General features: G+C 42.9%; 1 protein-coding gene across 5 annotated transcripts in view; it reads left to right on the top strand.

Annotated features, from left to right (window-relative positions):
• Positions 1–23909, top strand: part of SPNS2 (SPNS lysolipid transporter 2, sphingosine-1-phosphate) — a 126515-nt gene that overhangs the window by 67120 nt on the left and 35486 nt on the right. For all 5 annotated transcript variants that reach the window (XR_009967339.1, XM_062632385.1, XM_062632394.1 and 2 more), the window contains exons 4-8: positions 11497–11648; positions 13780–13846; positions 16430–16572; positions 17743–17895; positions 19483–19672. Coding sequence is in view for 4 of the 5 variants with exons in the window: in XM_062632385.1 (XP_062488369.1) it covers positions 11497–11648; positions 13780–13846; positions 16430–16572; positions 17743–17895; positions 19483–19672 (705 nt within the window). In the remaining variant the exon portion in view is untranslated. The remainder of the gene's footprint in view (positions 1–11496; positions 11649–13779; positions 13847–16429; positions 16573–17742; positions 17896–19482; positions 19673–23909) is intronic.

The raw sequence follows: 23909 nt of genomic DNA, 5'->3' as shown, positions 1-23909 counted from the left end.
GATTTCTTACTGCTTCAGCCCTGTCTTACTGGAAGTCTCTACAGTGCTTTAGAATTATGCTTTATAAATAATTATTACAATAGCTTAAGCTCAGCCTCATTCAGAAAGGGAAAATACTTCTTACATGGACTGGGTTTGAATCAGCTGGGGGGAAACAAAAAAGGGGCTGAAAAAACAAGTAATGCTGCAGGTAAGTTTCCAAGCAAATGTTAAAACATAGAATAAGGAATTATAAAACTTCCTATCATCTCAATATGATCTTTGCAGTGGTTGTTGTGACCTGAGGAACACAAGCCATTCCCAATGCAACTCTGTGGTTGCCTGCTGTGCTTCAGTAGTGGGGAAGTCTGGCTTGGTCAGAGGAGGTCAAAAGGCAAAGCGAGTCACTACTGCAGGGTCTGTATGGCACCATAGGGTCCTGTTCCTTCAGAAATAAGTTTCCCAGGTAGTTGTGTGTTGAGGGTATCAAGAGGATGCCAAGTTGGTGGTATAAAACATGTCCTCCTTGCTGCTCTGGGATGTTCAAATATGGGTCTGGAGAAACATTATTGTTTATGGGTGTAAGCTGATGTGGGCTTAGCATGGATGTAAATGAGGCAGCTTATGGCTTGTGCTCTTGAGGCTTGTGACTTGGGAAGAAGCACGATGCTTCAGGAGAGTTTGGTTAATGGCACCTCACAGACAAAGAAAACAATTAATTCAACCCAGATTTAGGCTCATTAGGAGGCCTGGAAACAAATCGAAGCTTTGTATTAGGAGGGCCTTGGTGGTTCTTTAAGGTTGTCCTGAAAAACGGGATGCAGGAGAAAGTGTTACTCAGCCTCTGGCCTGTGTTCAGATGCAGAAGTGTGGATCTGAGCCTTTCTTTGGTTGAGCTCTTGGTTACCTGCTGAGACAAAAGCATCAGTTATACTATAGGAGTGTAAGTGCTTCTTCAGCAGCACACACAATCTGTGGCCTCCTGAATCATGAATAAAGGCTGAAACAAGGACCACCGTGTTCTGAGTAATGCACAAATAGTGTGAAGATGGGGAATGTCGTTCAGTATCAGGTGCTACATTAGTCTTTTGAAGTGTTGACATTTCTTTTAAATGCATAAAGTTCACATGCTACACTGCATTTGCAATTCAGATAGCACTAAATTAGGGTACTAATCTCAACCCCCTGTAATAGACTTTGAGCTGAAAGTCCCTGGGAATGGTGCTGATCATCATGTCTGAAAACATGATTGACAAAGACACATGAGAAGATAGTGACAAAACATGCAAATGCATTTAATATAGTTCAATAGGATTGTCATTTTGTCAAATAGGCTGGATTTAGACAATGAAATGAAGCTACAGCATGACAAAACCTTGCCAATTAGTAATGCTTCAGCCAGCAGTATAATAACTGCTCAGAGATGATCAGGAATAAGAAGCTGCTAGGAAGAAGGAATCAGTAGGTGTTTCTCTCTGGAAATCTGGTGTTAAAAAGGAGACATCTCTCAGATGTAGGTCAAACATACTGCAAGGTCAGCCTTTCTCACAGTACGTGGGTGCTCCTGCATCTTGATAGAGTCAGCAAGTCAGGGTAGTGTGAAAACAGAATGCAGGAAGAAAAAGCATTCAGAGTTTGGGGTCATTTGGATGGTTTTTCAGCAACGCTGCCCAAAAAAGGCTGACCTGCTGGTGTATTCAAACTTCTAGCACATGCAAAGTCAATATGGGAGGATCGGTGGAACCAACAGCATAGCGAAAATTTCTGGGACTGTAACTTTGTGGTAATTTCATATTTAAACCGTGAGGCATTCCATTAAAATATGTCCTTCACGGACTCTCAGAACTTGTTCTGCCCTCGAAGCTGCATATAGCTAGGGTAAAACATTCGCACCCGGACGTCTCGGTTGGCTAATGCCTTTTTCAAAGGGTGCTGAGAGTCATAGTTTCTGCAGTTAAGAGATGGGAACATGGAGTTGTGCTCTCCAAGAACCAGAAATGTCTGTTGGATTTGATAAAATTTCAGTGTAAGAATCGATCCAAACCAAACAGTCTGTGAACCAAACCATTGGGTTCCTATGGCCAGACCTCACGCATCTCTATAAGCCATCACTGAAGGTGAAGATGTTCTTAGTGTTATGTACCAATGCCTGTAACTATCTGTTCTGGAAAACCTGGTGTCTATTTATAGCTGGGATGCTTGGATTCAGTCTTCACTTATGACTCATCTGTGGCTGGTACACAGCACCCTGTTCCTGTCTGCGAGCATCCTTTAGTTTTATGTACACCAGGCCACATTCCAGCTGTAACCAATTCAAAACTTGTGTGTGTGTCAAGAGCTTTGCATTGTTTTCACAGTTGCAAAAACATTTTGTAGCTGTCCCAGTCCCTATTTTTGTGATGATGTTATGGTAGCCTTTGCACGTCTCAGGAAGAGAATGGTGCTAGCACCTGATGCCAGAGATATTTGTTACAAGTGCTGATAAGTGTGTCCCACCTGACAGATCTGAAACAAAAAGCAAACAGTTTGTTTCCAACCCAGAACTATTAAGGTTCTCAGGGGAACATTTTAGGAAGATACATTCTGGCCGAGCTGCCTGTAGTGGTTTTGTAACACGGATAAATGACCACTATTGCAGCCATGCGAGATGCTACCGGCTCCTCTGTCTTAACCCAGAGCCACAAGGATGAAAAGAAGTGCTTTAACTCAATGTTCTAGCAGGCACTGGTAACATGGGGCTGTTTATGATCCCTGTGATGTATTTGAAAGCATCAGCGTTTTTCTTTAAGGTCTGTCTCGTAAGTCTCCGTGCACGTAACACTTCACATTGTGTTCTGGTGAATACGAAAACTCATCCGGCACGTTCCTTCCAATGACATTCCAGACCCCTGTCATTAGTGTGATATTAGTGCCCAAGAGGGCAAATTGAGGAGAACATAAATCCCACCATTTGAGTGTCATGTAATATTTCTACCACAGGCAGGTCCCTCAGATGAAAACCCTTTGATGAGTAAGCTGAAAATGCTGCTTTGTCTTAACTGAGGCTGTTATCACGACCTGGTGGTGCTGCTTCATCACCCAGTGTCTTGTCACTACATTACCTAATTGGATGGAGAATGGCATTTGGGCTTGCTCTTTTCCCCCTTTGATTTGTGCTACCCAAACCCAACTGAAAAGCAATAGAAGAGTCTCTCAGGACTGCCACAGGCTTGCAGGGAGAGCACTGATGGGAACTTGAATTTCAGATGCTGCAATTTGAATGTCGAAAGGGTATTTCACATTCAAATTTGCAAGTAGCTAAGAAAATCTTGGCCCTGGTTTTCGTACTTGCAAACAAACAGCAGCTCCCTGCTCCTCCTGGCAAGTGCCTCGGGAGACTTGGCCACTTCCAAGGTGGTTCTGGTTTTGATTTCCTCTCCAGAGTGCTTCACTTAAGAGCCTATCTGTAGGTATCCAGTTGCTAAACACTTTAGTTTCTGGTTGAAGGGTGTGATGAGTGAAGCAGGAATATCTTGGAGACTTTATTATTTTTATGTACTAAATAATAATACAAATCTCATAAAACAGGGATGTTTTAATCAGCCAGCATCTGAAGTACATTTCCAAATCAGACTTTCCACATTCAGTTAAATGTGCATGAACAGCTCACCTGGGAGATCTAAAGCCATTACAAATACTAGAATCCAATCAAAGGGAAGGTGAGTGGACTTTGCTTCATCTCCCTTGCTCATGCCTAGTTTTAAATATGTATTTTGTTCTCTTTCTACTTGCTGCAGTCTCTCTTCCCCTTGCAGGGCTCTGAATGCCAACTAAATTTTCCCAAAAGGGAGTTGTTCAAAGATGAGGTGCTCAGACCTGAGAATTGGTGGGATACTTAATGCATCCAAATGAGCTGAAGTTTTGAAGTGCTTGACATAGTGTAAATGGATGCTGTAGAATAATCAGACCTGCTTTAGAAGCTATACTGTAAATTCATCCTAATTCCAGAAGGTTTATATATTGACCCTTAAGCAAATGATTAATCAGGTGTACTAAGGTTTCAGTAACTAAATAGCTTGCTATTAAATCCTCGTATGCTGTAGTGGTCTCATCTGTAACATGTTTATAACCTCTAACCAGCACATAATAAGCATATGTGAATAAAACAAATGTCAATGTGTGAATACTAGAAGGAAGGCCCAGGGCATTTTCACTTCAGTGTTAGTGACCTGCCTGACAGAGTTCAGGGGAAGACCTTTGGGTAAGAGAAGCATCATTAGTTGGACACAAATAGTTAAACTTGTATAACAGCCCGTGCCCAAGCAGGCTTAAGGGGAAAAGACTGGAGAAAAACCTGTTCAGGGTGAATGCCACAGAGACATAGTAGGTGAGATGGTGTCTGCCCTCTGGGTTTAACTGAGGCTTTGAATAGCTTACATTTGCTGAAGTGGCATTCTCATTCTAGAACTGTGCTTCTGTCCCTAGAAAGTCTGCATGCTGCTTGGATGTATAACGTTGCCTGAGAGGAGGCAATAAAGTTGGACTCTTCTCAATGGTACCTAGTGAGAAGATGAGGCAATGGGCACAAACTACAGTAAAGGAAATTCCATTGAAACATAAGAGGAAACATCTTTACTATGAGGATGGTCAAACACTGGAACAGGTTGTCCAGCAAGGCTGTGAGTTTTCCATCCTTGGAGATACTCAAAACTCATCTGCAAATGGTCCTGAGCAACTCGTTGTTGTTGATCCCACTTTTAACAGGGGACATGGACTAAACTATCTCTAGAAGTCCCTTCCAGGCTCAACTATTTTCTGATTCTGTGACTTGCATGCAAAGGAGAAGAGCTTGGAAGAGTTTGAAAGTGGAGATGAAAGATGGACTTAGCCTCAAGAGTTCAGTTTGCAGGGAGGGACCTGTAGAATTTAAATAGAATCCAGCGGTGATAGAAGTTACAGGAAAGGTTGTCTGCAGTAGGGACTTAAAAGGCAGCTGTGGTTGTCAAGAGGTGGGAATTGAAAAGTGGTTATGGGTAAGTGATGACACACACAAGGAGGGGAGAAAAGAGGAGTCTAAACACAATCACTCCTCTGCAGTGGGCACCAGTAACTGCAGTGAATCTCCCCCAGCTTCCCCTGTAGCATGACTCACGTCTGATAAGGGAAGAACATCTTGTTGGAGGTGAGAAGTTTATAGTTGTATTTATCAGGCAGGTAACTGTAGCATGAACTTGTAAGTGCATTTATATCTACAGAAAACAGATAAAATACTCATAGCTCACAGCACTGCAGCAGAGCTGACAGCTCATCAACCTGTCACCAACCAGACTCCACGCAAGCATGAGCCCTGGCTGGTCATTATGTGTGCCACCCAGAGATTAAACAGAATCAACTCCTTTTGGCTGAAGGAAATCCTGAAAACAATACTCACTCACTCTATTAATGGGGAGAAAAGCACTGACTGCCAAACATCAAAGCAAACAGTTCTGCCCCCATGTTGTATTTTGATCTCTGTGCTGGCAATCACCGTGGGGGATTAGGTAAGATTACTTGTAGATGAAGGTAGATACTCATCTTCCTTTGTTCCTGCGCAAAGATCTCCCAGACAGTAATACACCAAATGGCCAAAATTTGGCATGAATATTCAATTACTTAAAAACCTGGGCTGGACTTGACAGGAAGACATGTTCTTCAGGACTGGCACAGAACAATTCACCAGTACCCCTCTAGCCTTTTACAATATTTATTCTCCTTTTATTAGTGGAAAGTTAGAACCATTCATGTTTTGAAAGGTAGGTTGTGGTCCAGATCTGGGTTTGACACAGCATTCCTATCAAGCGTGTGGACCCAGGACTTGTAACCGCCAATGGACGGCCAGGTACCTTGCTTATGTATTCAAAATCTGTAAAGCTTTAGGGATGCACAGAGGTGGATGATGTATTTAGGCTTATCTGTTCTGCTGTAGCCTTTGCTATCCATACAGACACGTAATTTAAAGTCATCTTGTCTTTCATGATATGTCAGCGTCCCTGTTTAGCCTGGAAACTTCCAGCTTCTTAAAGGTGACCCCTTCATTACTGGGAGAGCTAAGAGAACTGGAGTGTTGGGTGATTAAACGAATATGTCACATGCATTTGTAATATCATTCCATTGCTCAGCTCCTCTAGTGACTCTGCTAATGAGATGGAGTTTGAGCTGTGAGGAGCCAATGCTCTTAGTCACAATAACCGATACTCAGAAGCATGTTCCCAGTTCGGTTTGCATCATGGTTAATGGTGCACCTTTTGGTACCTGCAGTGAAGGGTGTGGTGTGTCCTCTTTAACCACTTAGATCCCTGCAAAGTACTGCTATGGTTGGGAAAACTTAATGGAGTGTGGTGTTTGCCTGGCCAGAAGATACAGGCTCTGCTCAGGAAAGGGAAATGCTTGCATGTGAGTGTAGCTGTCAAAAGGGACCACTGTTGTGCAGCCCTTAAACGCTCCTTTGAGCCCTGTGGGTTTGACTTTGCTGAGCTGACTCCCATGGTATATCAGCTTTATCTGTCTTCCGCTACCTAACTGATCACTTGTGACTGCTGTGGAGCTCTGAACAGTGTCAGTGCAAGACTCTGCAGCTGTAGAAATACAAGAGTATAACTGCAGTACAGTTTAACTAAGTTTGCTCTAGAAACACAGGGAAATTAAATCAGTTCCAGTGCTTTCTCCTTTATTGTCATGCCGCACATATGTACTTTGGGCTTTGTGTGGCAATCTTAGCTGTCCAGTGGCAAGAATGGCTTTCTGTGCATCATCTTCACAAGGACGCGAGCCCTGATTCTACATCTTTGTTTATATCCTTGTTGCATAGTGTTTATAAAATAAAAGAAGGCAAACTTCAGCAGTGCAGAAATGGAATTCCATGGTCCTGAGTCCTCTTTTACAGAAGCTAAGTGCAGAATCTGTAGGAGGTTAAGTAAGTATCCTCATATAGGAATGGGTGCAGGTGCAGTTCCTGTAGCAGTGGGAAAGATCCTTCTTTTAGACCAGCAACACCAGTTCAAAACATGGCTAGCACTGGTGCTGTGCACACCCAGCACACACACTAGTGATTTGCACTAGGTTGACTCTGTGTGATCTCATCACTCCATGTGTTCCTCATGTGGAAGAAGAATGGATTCAGCTTCTTTTATGAGACCCTTACAAGCTACTCCACATTCAAATTCAAATACATAATAACCAAAGCTTAAGGATCATATGAGTCTTTAGACAGTAAATCTGGTGGTTCAGAGTTGAACACATATTTGCCAGATTATAGGTTTATCACTAGCAGCTAATCTTCTAAGGAACTGTGGCTTAATTCCTTTTGTTAACTAATTAAAAAAAGAAAAAGAAGTTAAAGCTGTAATTAGACCCATTAAACCATGAATTACTCAATGGGCTATACAGCTAGGATAAATGTGTAATTAGGAGGTTTGTCCAAACATGATTAAAGCTAGTCATGTGTCCTAGGCCATCAAACATCTATGTGTGCATGAGACTGAGAGTAAAGTCAGTATGAAAATGTGAATACAAACCATGTTATACTTTGCAGGGACAATACATGCACTATTTTTTGGCATAGCAGAAATATTTAAATCAGGAATGGCTTTTTTTCAGATGAAAATTCTGTCAGGATTGTGTCCCAGCTTCTAGTGGGTAGTGGCATTGGCAACAGCAGTGAGACCAGGTCCATCTGACCCTATGGTCTATCACTGTTGTCACCTATGCTTTGCTGATACTTAAAGGATTTTAGAAGTTAATAGGTAGCGTATTTCTATTAGCAAGCAACACATTATCTGAGGTGTAAGGGTTTGTATCCCTTCCCAAACTCCTAGCTATTGTGGGGGATTGAATTTCTTTCTCGTTTGGGTTGTTATGCTTCAAATCACAAAGTAGTAAATTCTTCAGCTTTAGAGCTAGAGCATATTTTTCCTTCCATATGGTTAGGAGAGGGGAAGAAGAGGGCAGGTCCATTGCACTTTGCTACCTCACGTACATAGGAGTGCTGTCTCTGTACACTAGTTTCTGGTGATGGCATTTCTTGAAGGAAAATTCCCAGGAATTGTTTATTTGTTGGAAAGAACCTTAGTTGCAAGCACTGGCCCAGAGAAAAGGACACAGAATATTGGGGTTGCTGGGCTTAACCTGTGGAAAAGGAATAAGCTCAGGTGCTGAAAGCTGACTTGGATATTTGCAATGATCCTGCCAGAGTGAGATCTATTTGCACAGATGAACAAATTACAGAAGAGTTCAAAGTACAGTAGAAAGGAGTAAGCTGCTTTAATATATACCAATTTCAGTTTGGGGAACAGTGAAATTCAGTTACGTCTTAGCTGCCTGCACTGCCTTTAAGCACAGATAACGTAGAGAAGAATTTGGCTGGTGTCAGCCCTTTTTGTCTCACTGAACTGCTGAGAACTTCTGGTGGGGCAGAGAGGAAATAGCATTTGGGGGAAAGCCTACTGCAGAGGAAATGGTAGAAGTGTCCTGCTACAGCCATAGGGGAGAACGATGCTTCCTCTGTGTGGGTAATTTCTGACTTTCATAGAATCCCAAACTCGTTTGAATTGGAAAGGACCTTAAAGATCACCCGGTTCCAACCCCCTGCCTCGGGCAGGGACACCTTCCACTAGAGCAGGTTGCTCCAAGCCCCTGTGTCCAGCCTGGCCTTGAACACTGCCAGGGATGGGACAGCCACAGCTTCTCTGGGCACCCTGTGCCAGCGCCTCAGCACCCTCACAGGGAAGAGCTTCTGCCTAAGAGCTCATCTCAGTCTCCCCTCTGGCAGCTTGAAGCCATGCCCCTTGGCCTGTCACAAGATGCCTTTTTAGAAAGTCCCTATCCGGATTTCTTGTAGGCTCTGTTGTTGTCTATATTGCACACAAAATGGTTTGGGGACCAGTTTCTAAGTAAGTGGTTTAAGGCATATCTGTCCTCCAAATGAGTAGTAGCAAGAGAATTTTGGAGTTGTTTTGGTGTTTGTGATTTTTTTATTCCCATTTGGAAGATGAAAAGATTGGGCCTCTCTTGGAAAGGAGCACTTTGTGCCTCGAGGAGTTACCCATCTGTCCCTATGATGACAAGAAGTTTTGACTAACTGATTTGAGATGAAAGATTTTGGCTCCTACCTTACTGTAACAAAGGACTGCATGATTTTATTGTGTAGGTTCCAAAAGGATGCAGGCTAGCCAGAGATCCAGAAGAGATCTTTCAGCAGGAGAAGAAGCATTAGCTCTGTGATTGTAGATAGAGAACTCAAAACCTAAGCACAACATAGAAGCAACTATAAGTAATTCCTTAATATTCTTTTGGATTTGAGTATGTTTTGCCTAGTTGTTACTCTTAAATACTGCATTGTCCATAGTCTTTAACATATTATTTCACAAGGGCAATACCATTCATGTTTTTATGTAGATTATGCTTTTGTAAGACTGCTTTTATTGCCAGCAGAACCCAGAATCTTATGACTTAACTATGGATACTGCTGCTTTAGAGAGCATAGTTTAAATATTAGATATTTGGAGTGTACGAGGATGGAACAAACCAGAGAGGAGGATTCAGGGAGGAACTGGGGAAGAATGCACATGTTAGTTGTTGCAGATGGTTTCATTGTACTGGGACTCTGATTCAGTGGTATTGATGAAACCAAGTCACTCTTTATCACAACAGGAAAACTTCAGTTTTCCCGCTTTACGCAAGGATTGTAAGAGGAACCTTATAACGGCATTATTTGGAGGAAATTTCTGTCCAGTGCATTCACTGGGGCTGTTGATGCTGGCTGGTGAGCACAACCTCGTGTCATTTTTATGTAGGTATTTCAAATTTGAGGAAGATCCAGTGCACTTGCAAACTTGTCATTCTACAGGTGTAACTAGCACTGTCTGCATACTCATTCCAGCTCTGGCAGATGACTGTTTTGCCTGTCACCCTCCCTGTGGTGGTGACAAGATCCAGATCTGAACCTCTTAAGGAACCAAAATCAGCCTCCAGTTCCCCTGTTTTCCAATTCTGCATGACTTCAGTCGTTCAGCACGTTAGAAATACTGTTCCTCGTTCCAAATGCATTGGTTACCTGTGCAGCAAACATTGTCAGCATGTTTCTGCAGTGGAGTGGTTTAGCATTGGGCAATTGGCATAAATTAAATGGTTTGAGTCACGGTATTGGCCTTTCTGCATACACCCACAGGTCTCTGTTACGTATGTGCAGCTTATGGGAGATAGACGAATGATAGCAGCACTGCAAACGCCCTGCCAGCAAACCAGGAACTTGTACACCCTCAGAAAATAGGTATCGGGGCAGAATTTACATCCAAATAAGAGGAAGTGAAGAGTGTGCAAAAGTATTTGTTTAGTGTGGCTACAGGAATCCTCAAGAAATTCCTTTCAACCAAGGGATTACAGTGAGGAAAACAAAGCAAATGCGTCAGGGGGAGATTTTTGTCTGCTGATGGATGTGTTTATGACCGAGGCACGTGGCTTGATGGCTGCATGGCTTTTTCCATGTTTGTGGATGGGAGCTCTGTACTCTGGCTTAGTTTTGCTGTAGGGCAGAGAGTCAGGCACTTCCCTTTAACTCAACTTCTTCCCATCTGAAGAAGGTCGTAGCTTAAGCTGAGAGAGTCCGAGAACTTGATTGTGCTCACGTATCAGGTATTTAGGCATCAAAGTATTGTGCCTTATACCTTCACACAGCAGCAGCAGCCAGCAAACTGCAAGTGTAGTGAAAAAGGCTGGCTTGAAAAGCAGGTCCTTGCAGTTTACAAAGTGTTGGCTGAAAGAGGGAAATGGGAGAAGATGAAGAAAATTCTGTTAGATGAACAACTCCTTTTTGTCCGTTTTAGGCTGTCCTGTGCTGAATGCAAAGTCCATCTCTGTATTCTGTTGGACTGCCTTTTATTTAAAGAGGCTTTGGGGAGCTTAATGCCTTTTGTAGCCTATGCCTTTGCCTTATTCTGCTATGAGAGGGCCCAGGGACATGTTCAAGGGAAGTGGAGTAGCTTCTAATGAAGGAAAAAATGTAGAGTTTGGGGGATTTCAGGTTCACCTCTCACAGCTTTGGAGAGCCTTTAGGGTTTCACCAGTATTAACCTGCCCTTTGGTGTGCTGGGGAGGCTGGGACTGTGCTTTTCCTGGATCCCAGAGCAGGATCTGTTGCACTCGCCTGACTCTCTAAACCTCCCTCTGTCAGTGAAGCATTGCTTGGGCTTAACAAGCGAGCTCCATCCTGAGAACAAACTGAGGGACTTCTGCCTGCATTAAAATGTCTCCTTGAGAGTCACTGATTAAACATGTAGTATTATTACTTTTCTTTCATGCCTATAAATCCTCACATAAAATATAATCCCTTTCCTCCCAGCACGAGACAAACGTCTGAGGTTTTAAAAGAGAAATGCATGCAAGGGGATCACTTTGCAGTCACAAGGGTTTAGATTTCCTTGTTTGCACAGAGTTTGCTGTTGTCCATCCTGAATCAGAACAGCCAAGGGGGCACCCACTAATGTGTTTTATTTCTTTTCTCAGTATTTCTGGCTTCTTGTGCTGTCCCGAGGCTTGGTTGGCATTGGTGAAGCAAGTTACTCCACTATTGCACCCACCATCATAGGAGACCTGTTCACCAAAAACACACGGACCCTTATGCTGTCTGTTTTCTACTTTGCAATTCCTCTTGGCAGGTAAGTAAGTTGGCACAGATCTTGAGTTGCTGAGGATGATAGTTCTGTCTTTGGTTGGAATGGTTTAGACAGGAAAATATTGTGAGCGGTGACTAACTAGTTTCAGGAACTGAATTCTTTTCCTAGCCCTGTTACTGTTTCACGTGTGACTTTGGGGAATTAGTGGGAAGGATATTTTTTTCTTATAGCAGTGAGCTGAAAATGGAATCAAAATATTTTAGCTGACTTTTTTTTAGCATTATTAAATGATCATTTTGAATAATGTTATACTGGTTCAGTGAATCATTGCTTCAGTTCATGTGAGGTCTAGACCCTCTTCAGGCAATTTCTTTCAGGTTATCGTCAAATCCAGATCCCTTAAGATACTGAGCTGAGTTTTCAAAAGGGAGCAAACGGGTACCTGCTTCTATGTGCCAGTCTAAATATCAGAGGTTTCAAGAGGAGTGTGCTATACAGCATTCACAATTTGACATTTTGACTTGAAAAATTAATTTAAATCAAGCTCAGATTCTTTCCAACCTTGAATTTGGCCAATCTGATTAAGTTTGGAAAATGCAGCTAAGCTAGTCTTAGGTGTCTTGGTAGTTGCAGTAGCAGTAGCAGTGGTCAGTCCAGTTTAGTGCTATTGCCACTGAAACAGCAATTAGGAGAAATAGTGAATCCTACTGTAGGCAGTAAGGCTGAAGAAGCCATAATGATAATTCTTAAGACACTCAGTCTTAAAGCAGAGCAGTGGAAGAAAACCAAGCCCATAGATGTTTGACGAAAGCAAGAGACACTCAGATTTGGAGTAGTTGTTTCCTCAGGCACTTTCTTTCAGTTGAGTTCCCTTATCAGCCCAGTGCAATATCTGATTGCTGGGACAGGAGGGCATCTGTTGTTGTTGTTATTCTTCATGTTATTATTTAAATAATAGCTGAGCCTCTATCATGAAGTTGTAGGCAGGGTGGGTTCCCATAGTTTCCATACTGATTCCAGAGCTGAACAACAACCTGTGCAGAAATGGCATCATGGGTTCATTTACAGCAGGGAAAACATGGGCAGCAGTTTCATCCCCCACAACTCAGCAGAAACCTTCTGGTTTAGGGTGGTGAATTTTACAAGCTAGAGCACACATCCCTGAGATAAAAGTCACAAACAGCCCTTGGCTCTCGAGGACAAAGAGATAGCCAAGTCCTTCACTGGTGAATGGAATATCTTCCGAAGAGGGCCAAGGATGACAGTTGTTTAGAATTCAGTGAACTATAGCTAGCAAGAAATGATAAATATTCATCCTGTTGAGCCTGGTTCTGGAACTGAATTAACTCAATATCCAGCAGAGGAGTGGATCCATGGTTTCATTGTGGGGCTGCTCTGTGTAACAAGACCAGCTTTTGGGGTAGTTATAGATGGAAAGCTTCAAAACTGAGCAAACTGTTCAACAAGGGCATGTGATGGCTGAATTTTGAACAAAGGACATTTATATTTGTTCAGTTCACTATGAGAAATGCATAGCTATGTTCACCTGGATCTACTCTCTTGTGAGCCACCTTTTGTTACCACAGTGTGATTCTTAGCATGTGGGTGAAGGTCCTGGTGCTCCTTTATCTTGGATTTCCAAACTTCAGGTCTGATGTTCTCCCGTCAGACTGTCTTCCATTTTCTGATTGGTTTTTCTTACAAGCTTATGGAAAGTGGTCTTTTCATGAATAATTAGTACCAAGTGCTATTAAATGGCAAGAAAAAAATTAAATGATGGAATATGGTGTGTCCTTGAAGGGCACTTCTAAACTGAGAGCTGAAGCATAAAATTGCCAACTATTCATATTAGTGCACAGAAAGGCCTGATGTAGGAATTAAATTAGGAAATAAATTCTTTTTGAGGCTTTGTTTCTATTCACTGCCGATTGAAAGGTCAGCAAAAACTTGAGATCAGGACCAAATTTCCATCAGTTTTGAGCATTTTTAGATCAACGGTGCCGGGAAAAGTTATGCAGCTACCATCTGCTTCATCCCTCCTGTGTTTCTTCTGCAGGAGAAGAGAGCCAGGGACACACAACTGAGTGTGCCTCTTTATCTTGGTTTAAGAACAGTTGTTATCGTGGTGCCTTGTTGAAGCTCTGACTGACTCTCATCTTTGTATTTCTTGCAGTGGCTTGGGATACATCACTGGGTCAAGTGTGAAGCAGGTTGCTGGTGACTGGCACTGGGCATTGCGGGTAAGCCACTCTTAAAACATCTTAATAACAGTTGCATGGGTAGATCAGTGATAGGAAGAATTCTGTCACACAATTCCTGTCATTAAATATAGAGGGTAAAGGATTGGAAATTACATCTATGAGTATTAAGTGCATAGCAGATGCATTCTCTAAGCAAATGGGAAAGGTATGTGGGTTTGGCCCATTGTAGTTGTGTTTTGCCCTGCCTGGGAGCAAGAATTTTCTGATCACTTTCTTATCAGTCAACCATGATTTCTTGATGGGGTTGGGAAGAAGAAGCATTGGCCTTAAATCAACTCCACAGTCTTTTAGTCCCTTGCTGTCAAGAAACTCTGAGAATGGCTTCCTGCTTTGAGGAAAAAACACTTTGTTCCAGTTTCCGCTTGTTTTTCTGCCCTGAGACAGTCAGTTTCCTTCTATTTTAACCTCTTGGGACCTTGATAAATGTGTTGAAAAGATAATACACTCCAATCGCATACACACAAACAGATCCTGCAGACAAAGATGTCTTGAAAGAGCTGAAAGGAAGTGGCCCAGCAGAACTGTTTTCTGACCTCTGGCATTGCTGGTGGCATGAGCCCCGTGAGGTGCATTCCCTGGCTCTGGCACTTGGGAAGACAATGCATCTCATGAAGTTCAAGCCAGCACCATTTATAATGGCAGGTGATGAAATACATGGGTTCTCATCTCAAGCGAATGTGCCTTTCTGTGACACAAGGCTATTCCCTCACTGTCCACCAAGCATAAGCAGAGCCAGGAAAATCACCATGAACAGTTCATCTGCCCCTAAGAGAGCAGAGATCCGCAGATTCCAGATGTGAATCTGAAATGATAAGTTTAATATCCTCCAGCTTCACACAAAGAGAATGGCCACCTCATTCGGTAGCAGAAATACTTCAAGGGTAAAATTAACTTGTAGCAGAGGCAAGCACAAGGAGTAAGAAAACCCCAAAGCCCTTCCTCCTGTCAGTGGGCTGCAGTGGGGTTGATACATTGGAGCAAGTGTTCTTGTGTTTCTAGCTGCAAAACCCAAATGATTAATTTGTGCAAAGAAATCCTTACAAGCATCTTTTTCTTCAGATGAAGTCTCCATAGTTATCCTGAGAAATCCAGGCTATCTGCAAAGCCCTTTATGGAGTTATGATTTCCACTATAAATGACACATTGATGCATGACTCCCTGACTGTGCAAACTCATAGGAATCTGACAGCCTGCACACTTCTGTGATGGTTGCTTTGGACGGCATTGCTTAGTTCTTGTAGTCAAGCAGCACGCGTTGGAACTTCCAGACATCAGTGTAAAGCAGCCTCTGTCCCTGTGGCAGTTACTCTGCTCTTGCAAGCTGTGATAGTGATGCCTCCCTCTGGGATCTCCGGTGGTCTCCAAATCCAGGAGAAGTCACGAATAATCTGTACCTTAGTGGGCTGAAGAAGACCAAAGGGCACATTGGGAAGTGTCAGCTTAGTCTCTGGAACTAGCAGTAATGTTAACGTTTCATTGGAGCACTACTGAGTATCAACAGATACTGTCCTATTGGGGGATTAAGCCTTTAGATAAAAATCAAGGAGACTTTATAATCCATGGCCCAGCATTTACATGTGTCTTTACTAGTGCTGTACCTTGTGTTCAAGCATAATAAGGATACAGTATCAGGCTTCACTTATTCCTGGGTGAGGGATTTTCCTCACTTTCTTTTTGTCTTCCCTTCCCTGGAAGAATCCTGGGTTTGTCATCTTTGGCCATGAAGTGCTGCTCCGTGTGTAAAGACCATTCTCAGGTTATTATTAGAAGCATGTTTATTTTGGAATAGGAATTTATTTGTAAAATAGCATGTATAGAAGAGATGATAGTGTAGTGAAAATCCATGTTCCTGTTTTCCTAACAGAGCTATTTTCCGTTCTGGCAGTGATGGCATTTCAGAGTCAAAACAAGAATCATGTCTGTAGCTTGCAAAACACAATGGGGTCTTGTATTTTTGTCTGGTATTTGGGAGGAAGGATTGGAAACTGGGAAACCTAACCCTTGAATGTGTAGTTTTCCTATCTCCTAGCCTGCATTTCCAATATTTCTTGGTCTGCTGTACACTGAGGTGATCTGAGAAAGCTGCCTGAAAATGGGAAGCCATTATAGGTTAGCTGGAAGAGGGATGCATGTCAAGCAAGGATTTTCAAAGCCAGCATGCTGTCTGCCTCTAGAAATCCTTCGCCTGGTTTCATTGCCTTTAAAAGGCTCCTGCACTTTCCCAGGATCTAGTTGGTCTCTTAGCCCAGCTGGGAGTAGGATTCCAAAGAGGCAAACATCACTGAAGAACTGTATTTAGCTGAATCTTGGTGCTTCATTGACACAGGGAAATGGATGGTCTTAATCAGTGTTCTCAAAGCTGCATGCTTCCAGAGTGAGATAAGAGAGTCCAGGGAATGACAGGGAGGAAGGAAAGGAGCAGATGCCTCAGGTGCTTACAGATTCAGGCTAGCTGTAGAGAATCCAGTCACTGAAACACAACTAATGTAATCTGCTTCTTACTGACTTTGTCAAAGCAAACCCTGCTGACTCCTGTGCTAATTCCCTCATCCTTTCTTGCAGGTATCTCCACTCCTGGGAATGATAACAGGGACACTCATCTTGATATTTGTACCTGCTGCTAAAAGAGGAAATGTTGAACAACTTGGAGGACAGCTGAAGGCTCGGACCTCATGGCTGAGAGACATGAAAGCTCTGATTAGAAAGTAAGAGCACTCCAATAAAAAACATGCTTTGCCTCTAGTGCTTAATTGGAGCATCCCATGGCCTGCACTACTTAGCACTGTGAGACTGGAAAGAGGCAATACGGAGGGGGTTCCAGGGAGCCTAGTCTGTGGATCTAGGAAAGAAAATGAGTTACATTTTCATGAGGTATCAACTGCAGTGACAGTGATGGAGTCCAACTTTTGCTCTAGCCTTTCCAAGATTGAGATCTAAGAGAGAGTCTGCTTTGTTTGGCTCATACTTCAGACAAATCAAAGCTTTGTAGTGTAGAAATTGCTGTGTTCCTCAGTTGTTGCCCCACTGCTGTTCAGATGCTTAGATCTCTTTTTTTTTCCTTGAAAGAGAGACTTTGCTGAGGGGGAAAAGAGGGTTAAATGCCAGAGCCGTTTAAGAGGAGAAAATAACACAAAAGCTTGCACTACATGGCAAGTTTAAAAGTGTATGCTTATACAACCACATGTGACTGAATGCACGAGCACTGAATGTGCTTGAGTGCTTGTATATGTGCATAAAATACTGCATGCTCACAAGTATTTAAGTAGCTTACTTGCATCCAGATAGCTTGTCACTGAGTGTGCTAATGTTTGCCCATGTGAATTCAGTGTTACGTAGGAATTCTGATGGGAAACCTGTGGTGTCCTTCATTTTTAGAATGCTTTCCTGGTATCCTCATCCAGTATCAAAGGACTATGAAAAGTGGTGATGGTTAATTTAACACTTTCTTTATATTACTTATTTTGGTGGTTTATTCAAGTAGTAATCATATGGGGGTGTGAATAGTGAGGGAGATGTGAAACTGGTCACCCAGGTAAACAGCTGCTATTACAGTGAAAACCCCGCAATTAACACATCATGTCTTAGTGGCCAAGTACTGATTGTCTTCTGAAATGGTCCCATGAAACAACGGTCTCTATGAAGCACCTCTGAAGTACATTATTATCAGTGGAGCATCACACATGAAGAAGTATTCCATGCCTCTTATTCTCCATGAGTTCGTACCATGTATCATCTCTGCCCCTTGGGGCAAAGGGAGGTGGTCACTATGGGGGAACACTGTGTTTTGTCACTGAAGCATTGGCTCTTGTGGGGCTCCTGCTTTTTCACCTCTCCCACTAAACCTTCTCTTGGTTTTGCCTCTTGTGCCTCCACAGCCGCAGCTACGTGTTCTCCTCATTGGCCACCTCAGCTGTGTCCTTTGCCACAGGGGCACTTGGCATGTGGATCCCCCTCTACCTTCACAGAGCACAGGTGGTGCAGAAGACAGCAGAGACCTGCAGCTCACAGCCCTGTGGCACCAAAGATAGGTGAGATTCATCCTCCACTGCTTTAAAGAGGGGAAAAGGGGGTGGGGGCTTATTTACCACAGGAAACAGGCAAGTCCCATGGAGTCAGGTTACTAGAATGTCTGTAATTTCCTCTGGGTCTTTGAAACAATGATAGGAAATGCTGGGATTGTAAACGAGGTTTTATTTCTCTTCTTCATTGCATGAAGTCAAACCAGAAGCAATGACCTCAGCTCTGTCTTAGTTCCCAGGCTGTGGTGCAGTAGTTGAAAAGAGACTTTTGTCTTTGCCTTAGGGGATGTTTGGAGAGCTGAGGATTTGGTTTCTGAAGACCCACACTTATCTGTGATAGCAGCAGAATAAACTGGCAGGTTGGGTAGCCACAGTGGTGGCTACAATTCAGAGGTTGGACTGGTTCCTCTAAAGGCTGCAGGGACTAACCCTGAAGACTTTTGTTTCTGTGTGAGGGAGGACTTGACTCTGTTTCACTGCTCTGTATTCTACTGCATGTGCTGAGTTTGCTGAAGAATGGAGCAGAGATCCAGGACACTTTGCTTTGGAGTGCTTGATGTTATATGGTGGTTTGGCTTTTCAGTCCCAGTTATATAAAATCACTTGCAGCACAAAGCTATGAAAAGTAATTCATTGTTTAGTGCTTTACTGTAATGGCACAAACCATAAAATGCTAAAAAAGCACTTCTCCAGGTGAATGCAGATTGAAATATTGTCAGCTTTTTTTTCTAGCTTGTGAAAGAAAAATCACATTAGGCAAACCTTGCTCTAGCTGACACAGTCCCATCTCAAGTAAAGCAGTGGTTTGAAATACCATTAACTTGCAGTGTCCAGCGGGCAGCCTCAGTCTGTTCTGCAAACCTCCAGTGAGCAGAAAATACAGCTCCAGTCTGGCCGCCCATCTGCTGTTTACAAGGAGAACTTTTCCACTCCTTGATGACACCTATGTTTTGAGCTGCCCTGGAGCCACTGTAATGTAGTTGCCAAAGACTTTGTAATCCAAGTCCTGCACATACAATATAGAGAATCCTTGACAGCTCCTGGCTTTTTACATTTAAATTAACAGTTTTCAAATGTGTAATCCAACAACAAAAGACGACTTTTTGAAGTGGTCTGAAAAGGAGCTAGAAAGTCTGAGTATGTTGAAAGTCACTGGTATTTAGAGTCCTGTTAGGTTTCCTTTCCCTTAAGCTTCCTAATGCCTGTTCTGTCCATGATTTCCCCTCACATGATCAATGTGCAATTTACTACTTAACTTTGTGCACACAAGTAGCTGTACAATGCACTTTATAGAAAGCTCAGCTCCACGCAGAGAAGCAGTATGAGCCCTTTGCACCTCTTTGCATGTTAATCAATGCCTGTGTATGAGGCTGAGTTTCATATGCTGTGTTTTCTTAATTGCAGGGAAAGGGTGCTAAAATCACAAGCGCTCAGCAGGGGAGCTCATTTGTTTCAGTTTAAATTCACAAAGCCAATGTACAGATTTCCATTCGTCACTTCACCCTAATAATTTGTTCAAAGATCATGCCCATTTTGGCGGAATAAACCTCAAAAAATAACCCCCAACTGTCTCTCTTGTTTTTCTGTTTTCAATAGCTTGATCTTCGGAGCAATCACATGCTTCACTGGTTTCCTGGGTGTAATCACAGGGGCAGGGGCAACCAAATGGTGCCGGTTAAAAACCCAGCGAGCTGATCCTCTTGTCTGTGCTGTTGGCATGCTAGGATCAGCCATCTTCATCTGTCTGATCTTCGTGGCTGCCAAGAGCAGCATTGTGGGAGCCTATGTAAGTATAATCCTTTCCATATGCCAGTCTCACTCTTATTCTCTCTACAGAACTCCTTAGAAGACTCTGTGCTTTGTTCCCTGCAGGTCTTGCTTTTCCCCTTCTGAATGTCCTTCATTGTGCCCCTTGGAATTTTGGCACTATCTAGATGTGCCTGGAAGCAAAATGGTATCTCAACTGCTTATCCCTGCTTACTAACTGTCATCAGAATCAGAGCTGCGGTTTTAGTGCATGCATGGAAACCTACAGTTCCCCATCTTTGGGTTGTCCTATCTATCCCTCTATCCATCCCTCTATTGCTCTTGCCTAATGTTTTGGTACAAGAAAATTGTCTGCTTCACTTACAATGAGGGTATTGTAGCTGCTGTGGTACCAAGTTATAATTACAGTATAATTTATCTGTGGCCATGCTTTTGGCTACCATTAATTTCCGTAACTAGCTTGCTGCAGACCAATATTAATTACAATGTAATTCCGATTTGTCGTTATCTGTATTACCATAGCACCTGAAAGTCCTAGTCCGTGGCCCAGGAACTCACAGTACTTGGAGCTGCACAAATGCAGATTGAGTGTTTTTAATCGAAGTATGTAAAAAGACATCAGATAGATCCAGACAAATGGACTGAAGGGAAAAGCAAAACCTCAAGTGTAATAATCCAGCCTCAGGCTAGAAGCTTGCTTTCAGTAGAGAGTAGAAACCCAGTACACTGAGCAGGTTCCAGGTTCCCCTTAAATGTACTAGAGAGAAGCCTGGGACCGGGGAGGAGTTTTGAAGGAAAGCATGAGGTGGTTGGAGTAGTAGGATAATTTCTGAAAGCCCACTTTAGTTTCTACAGAGGGTGGATGCTCCACCCAGCAAGGAGAATTCATTCACAGGTAACCAACCCATCTACTGCGGATCCTTGTTTCTCTGGATTGCTAGCACTAGCCTAGCCATGGGTATTTTCTGAGTATTTCAATAGCTATCATGGGGCAACACAAGAAGAAAGAGTGAGAGTTTAAAAACATTAACTCAGAACCAGTGATGCCTACTCTGGCTATTTAGAAAGTGTCAGAAGGAGATTCTGTCCTCTGCTTTGTGGCATGGTGCAGAACTAACCTTTGATTCAGCAGAAAAATGATCACCTCAGACAGTCTGCAAGAGGGTCTTACTGGTTGGTGAAGCATTAACCCTCCTTTCATTGCCAGCCATCTCTGGGGGCAGAGACCTGTCACATCCCTTTACCTCTGTCAGCTAAACCTGTGATTTTCTCCTTTCTCAGACCTGATGACAGACATGTTCATTTGTGCTGTTTAGTCCCTTTATGCAGAAAATCCTCCCTTTCTAAGCTGGAAATACTGTTCTCAAAAATTTTGCAACACAAAGTGGGTTTTTGTCTCATTTTCATCTTTCTTTTTTTTTTTATTTTAATAGCCATGTGACTATTCTGCATTGTTCAAACATATAAATATAGATGATATTATTAACCAATCTTAGAAACAATTTACTTTGTTATCCATGAGCAGTAAATCTAATAAAGAGTCAGTGATTTGCAAAGGAAGATATAGCTGCTTATAGAGGAGGTATGAGGAACATAAGCCTGTTTGCTGATGCTGTTAGACTAAAACATTATTTGTTGCAGGTAACACAGCCTCTCTGTAGCTCTAAATGTGCTCTCTCTGCTGCTGGAAGTCTGCTGCACAGAAAGGAGATTAAGTCTCATTAGTGTGCCAACTGGGAAATCAGAGCTCTGAACTCTATTTATAGATCCTACACGTGACAGTGGACAAGATATTTAACTTTGGTTTGTCTCTGCAAAACTGAGGATCCTTGAATTACAAAGGGTCAGGGTAGCTTAGATCTTTAATGTTTCTAAATAACCTGGAGTTAGATTATCTGTGACGCAAGCCCTTGGTTTTCCATGCCATTCAATGCTATTCCAAACTTACAGGCTTCCAGAATGTTTAATTCCCTTGTATTTCACTAGGAGACTTGCAAGGTTGCATGGTGTCTCATTATTCTCTATTGTAAGTCTCTTTGGTCCAAAATGAAGGAGACTGTTCTTTGATTCTGGAACATCTAGATATGGTGAACAGTATATAACGGGCTGGGTTACTTTGCTTATCTCAAATTCCATGATCATAGCTTGTTCTGGAGAGAATACAGTAAAACTTACAGGGTTTCTCATCTCAGTCTCCTTGACAGCTGTGTGCTGGCTTTCATACTGAAACAGCATCCTTGAGTTCTGTATGACTGTGAAAGGCAAGAGCGATGTTCAGGTCTGTTCCACAGGGTGGGATTTGCAGACCTTCTGTTTAGTGACTGTCCTTAGACTTCTGTCATTGATCACACCACGCTAAAATGGAAGGGTTACTGGTTTTGGACCCCTCATTGGCTTAAAGCCTTAAAATTAGCACTTCCAAGCATTTAGATGGGTTCCCATGAGATTGTGTGTTCTCACACTGAGCTGTGGTGGCCACCAGGTCACCATCTCCCTCCCTGCTTAGCAGTTGGGGGGGTTTAATATCAACTGCCTGTTCTCTTCCTCCCCTGAACACAGGTATTTTTTCTCCCCAGCTCAGTCCTGTCTTGCAGGTGGTTTTGGTCCCTGAGGGCAGCTGCTATTCCAGTTCTGCAGCAGCCACTCCTACCTGGAACAGGTAGACACACTTCTTTTTTCCATCCAGTCTTTTCATACTCCTCCTGTACATTACTGGCAGTGGTAGAAATAGCTGGAAAGGTGGAATAGAAGAGCACTGTATATCACTGAGCTGCCCAGACACTTGTATTTCTCTTTTACTATCTTGCTTGTCTGTACAGTGCAGTCAGTTCTTATTCTGTCTTCCGTGCAGCATGTGGATTTGTGCGTTGTAGTTCAGCTCCTTACAACAGCAATTTGCATATCTTTGGGTCCCAGTCTTTCTGAAATATGTACTCTTTGAAATGCTGGTTTTCAACCCTGTCTCTTGAAACCCATTAGCTGTATGGCATCACTGTATCGCACTACTCAGATATTTCAACAGCAGATTTTACAGTAGCTTAAATCTCCAAATGACTGGAGAGAGATGCCTTGCTTTGCCTTCCTTTTGACACTGTTCCAAGTTCCTGTTGTACCTCAATTTCAGCAGCTATTTCAATTCCTCAAAGACACTTCATGATCTTGCAGAAACAGCAAATCCCAGGGTAAAACCTTGCCATAGAGCTTTTACAGCATCTTAGTCTCAACTTGGGGACTCGAGTCATTGATACTGTCCAACAGTGAGGTGGAGTTAGGCTTGCCTCAAATTCAAGAGCACGTATGGGTGTCTTACCCACCATTTCAGAGAGAAATACAACTAATGAAGATGTAGACAGATATGTACTTTACAAATAGCCATGGAGGTTTATAACCTGCTTAGATCTTGCTGTAAAGGCTGCTGGTGTGACCCCTCTGAAACCTGCTTTATCATTTGGAGGGATTAGAGTTTGCTAACTGATCATATAGACAGGAAGACTTGAGGGGGTGATAACTTCTGTTAGCTCATCACAAATGAGCAGAGGGACACGTAATGGAGGTGGTGAGACATTGTACAACACAGCTGGATTCGGAAGAGGAGGTATCTGGAGAGCTGAAATCTCAGTGTAAAATGAGGCTTCTAAAAGTGTGGGAGGAGTCAAAGCTGTGACCATTTCAGGAGCTACTGATCTGTTCTGGAGGCTGCCCTATTTGCAGTAAGGATCCCTAGCGTCTCTCTCCAGCAGAAACGCCACATATCCTCAAATGGCCTTTGCAGCAGATGAACTCATTTGTATCAATTCCCATTAGCAGCTGAAGGACAGACTTTTAAAAAGGTATCTTTTGTCCTACTTTTGCTCCTCTTTCACCAGTATCCACACATTAATCATGTGTTTATGGGAGCGTGGCAGGTGAAGCGCACGTTCCACAGTTCCGAACTGGTGTGCTCTGAAGCTGGTAGCATCCCAGTGATTTATTTACAGGACTTGTGCTGAATTCCTGCAGAATGGAGCAAGTTCTGCTCGCTGTGTGCAACAATTCATGTGTCTTACGTGTATGTAATTCGCATGACCTTAAGGCAAACAGTTGCCTGTTTGCAACACTGTAGGAACAGGCAGGGCGTGTTGCTGCATTCTGAAGTGTGATTGCAGCTTTCCCAAGCTCAATTTAACCTATCCAGCGACAGAACCCCAGCAACAGGAGCTGCAAAGCTGTAGTAGGATGGATTCCAGAGCAGGTCCTGAGAGCCCACCTGGGGCTCT

Source organism: Pezoporus occidentalis, unplaced genomic scaffold, assembly GCF_034315485.1.
Source record: "Pezoporus occidentalis ecotype Australia unplaced genomic scaffold, CSIRO_AGI_Poc_V1 ctg110, whole genome shotgun sequence".
NCBI lineage: Eukaryota > Metazoa > Chordata > Aves > Psittaciformes > Psittacidae > Pezoporus > Pezoporus occidentalis.
The sequence above is the reverse complement of the archived record's forward strand: the minus strand, read 5'-3'. Positions and strand labels throughout refer to the sequence as shown.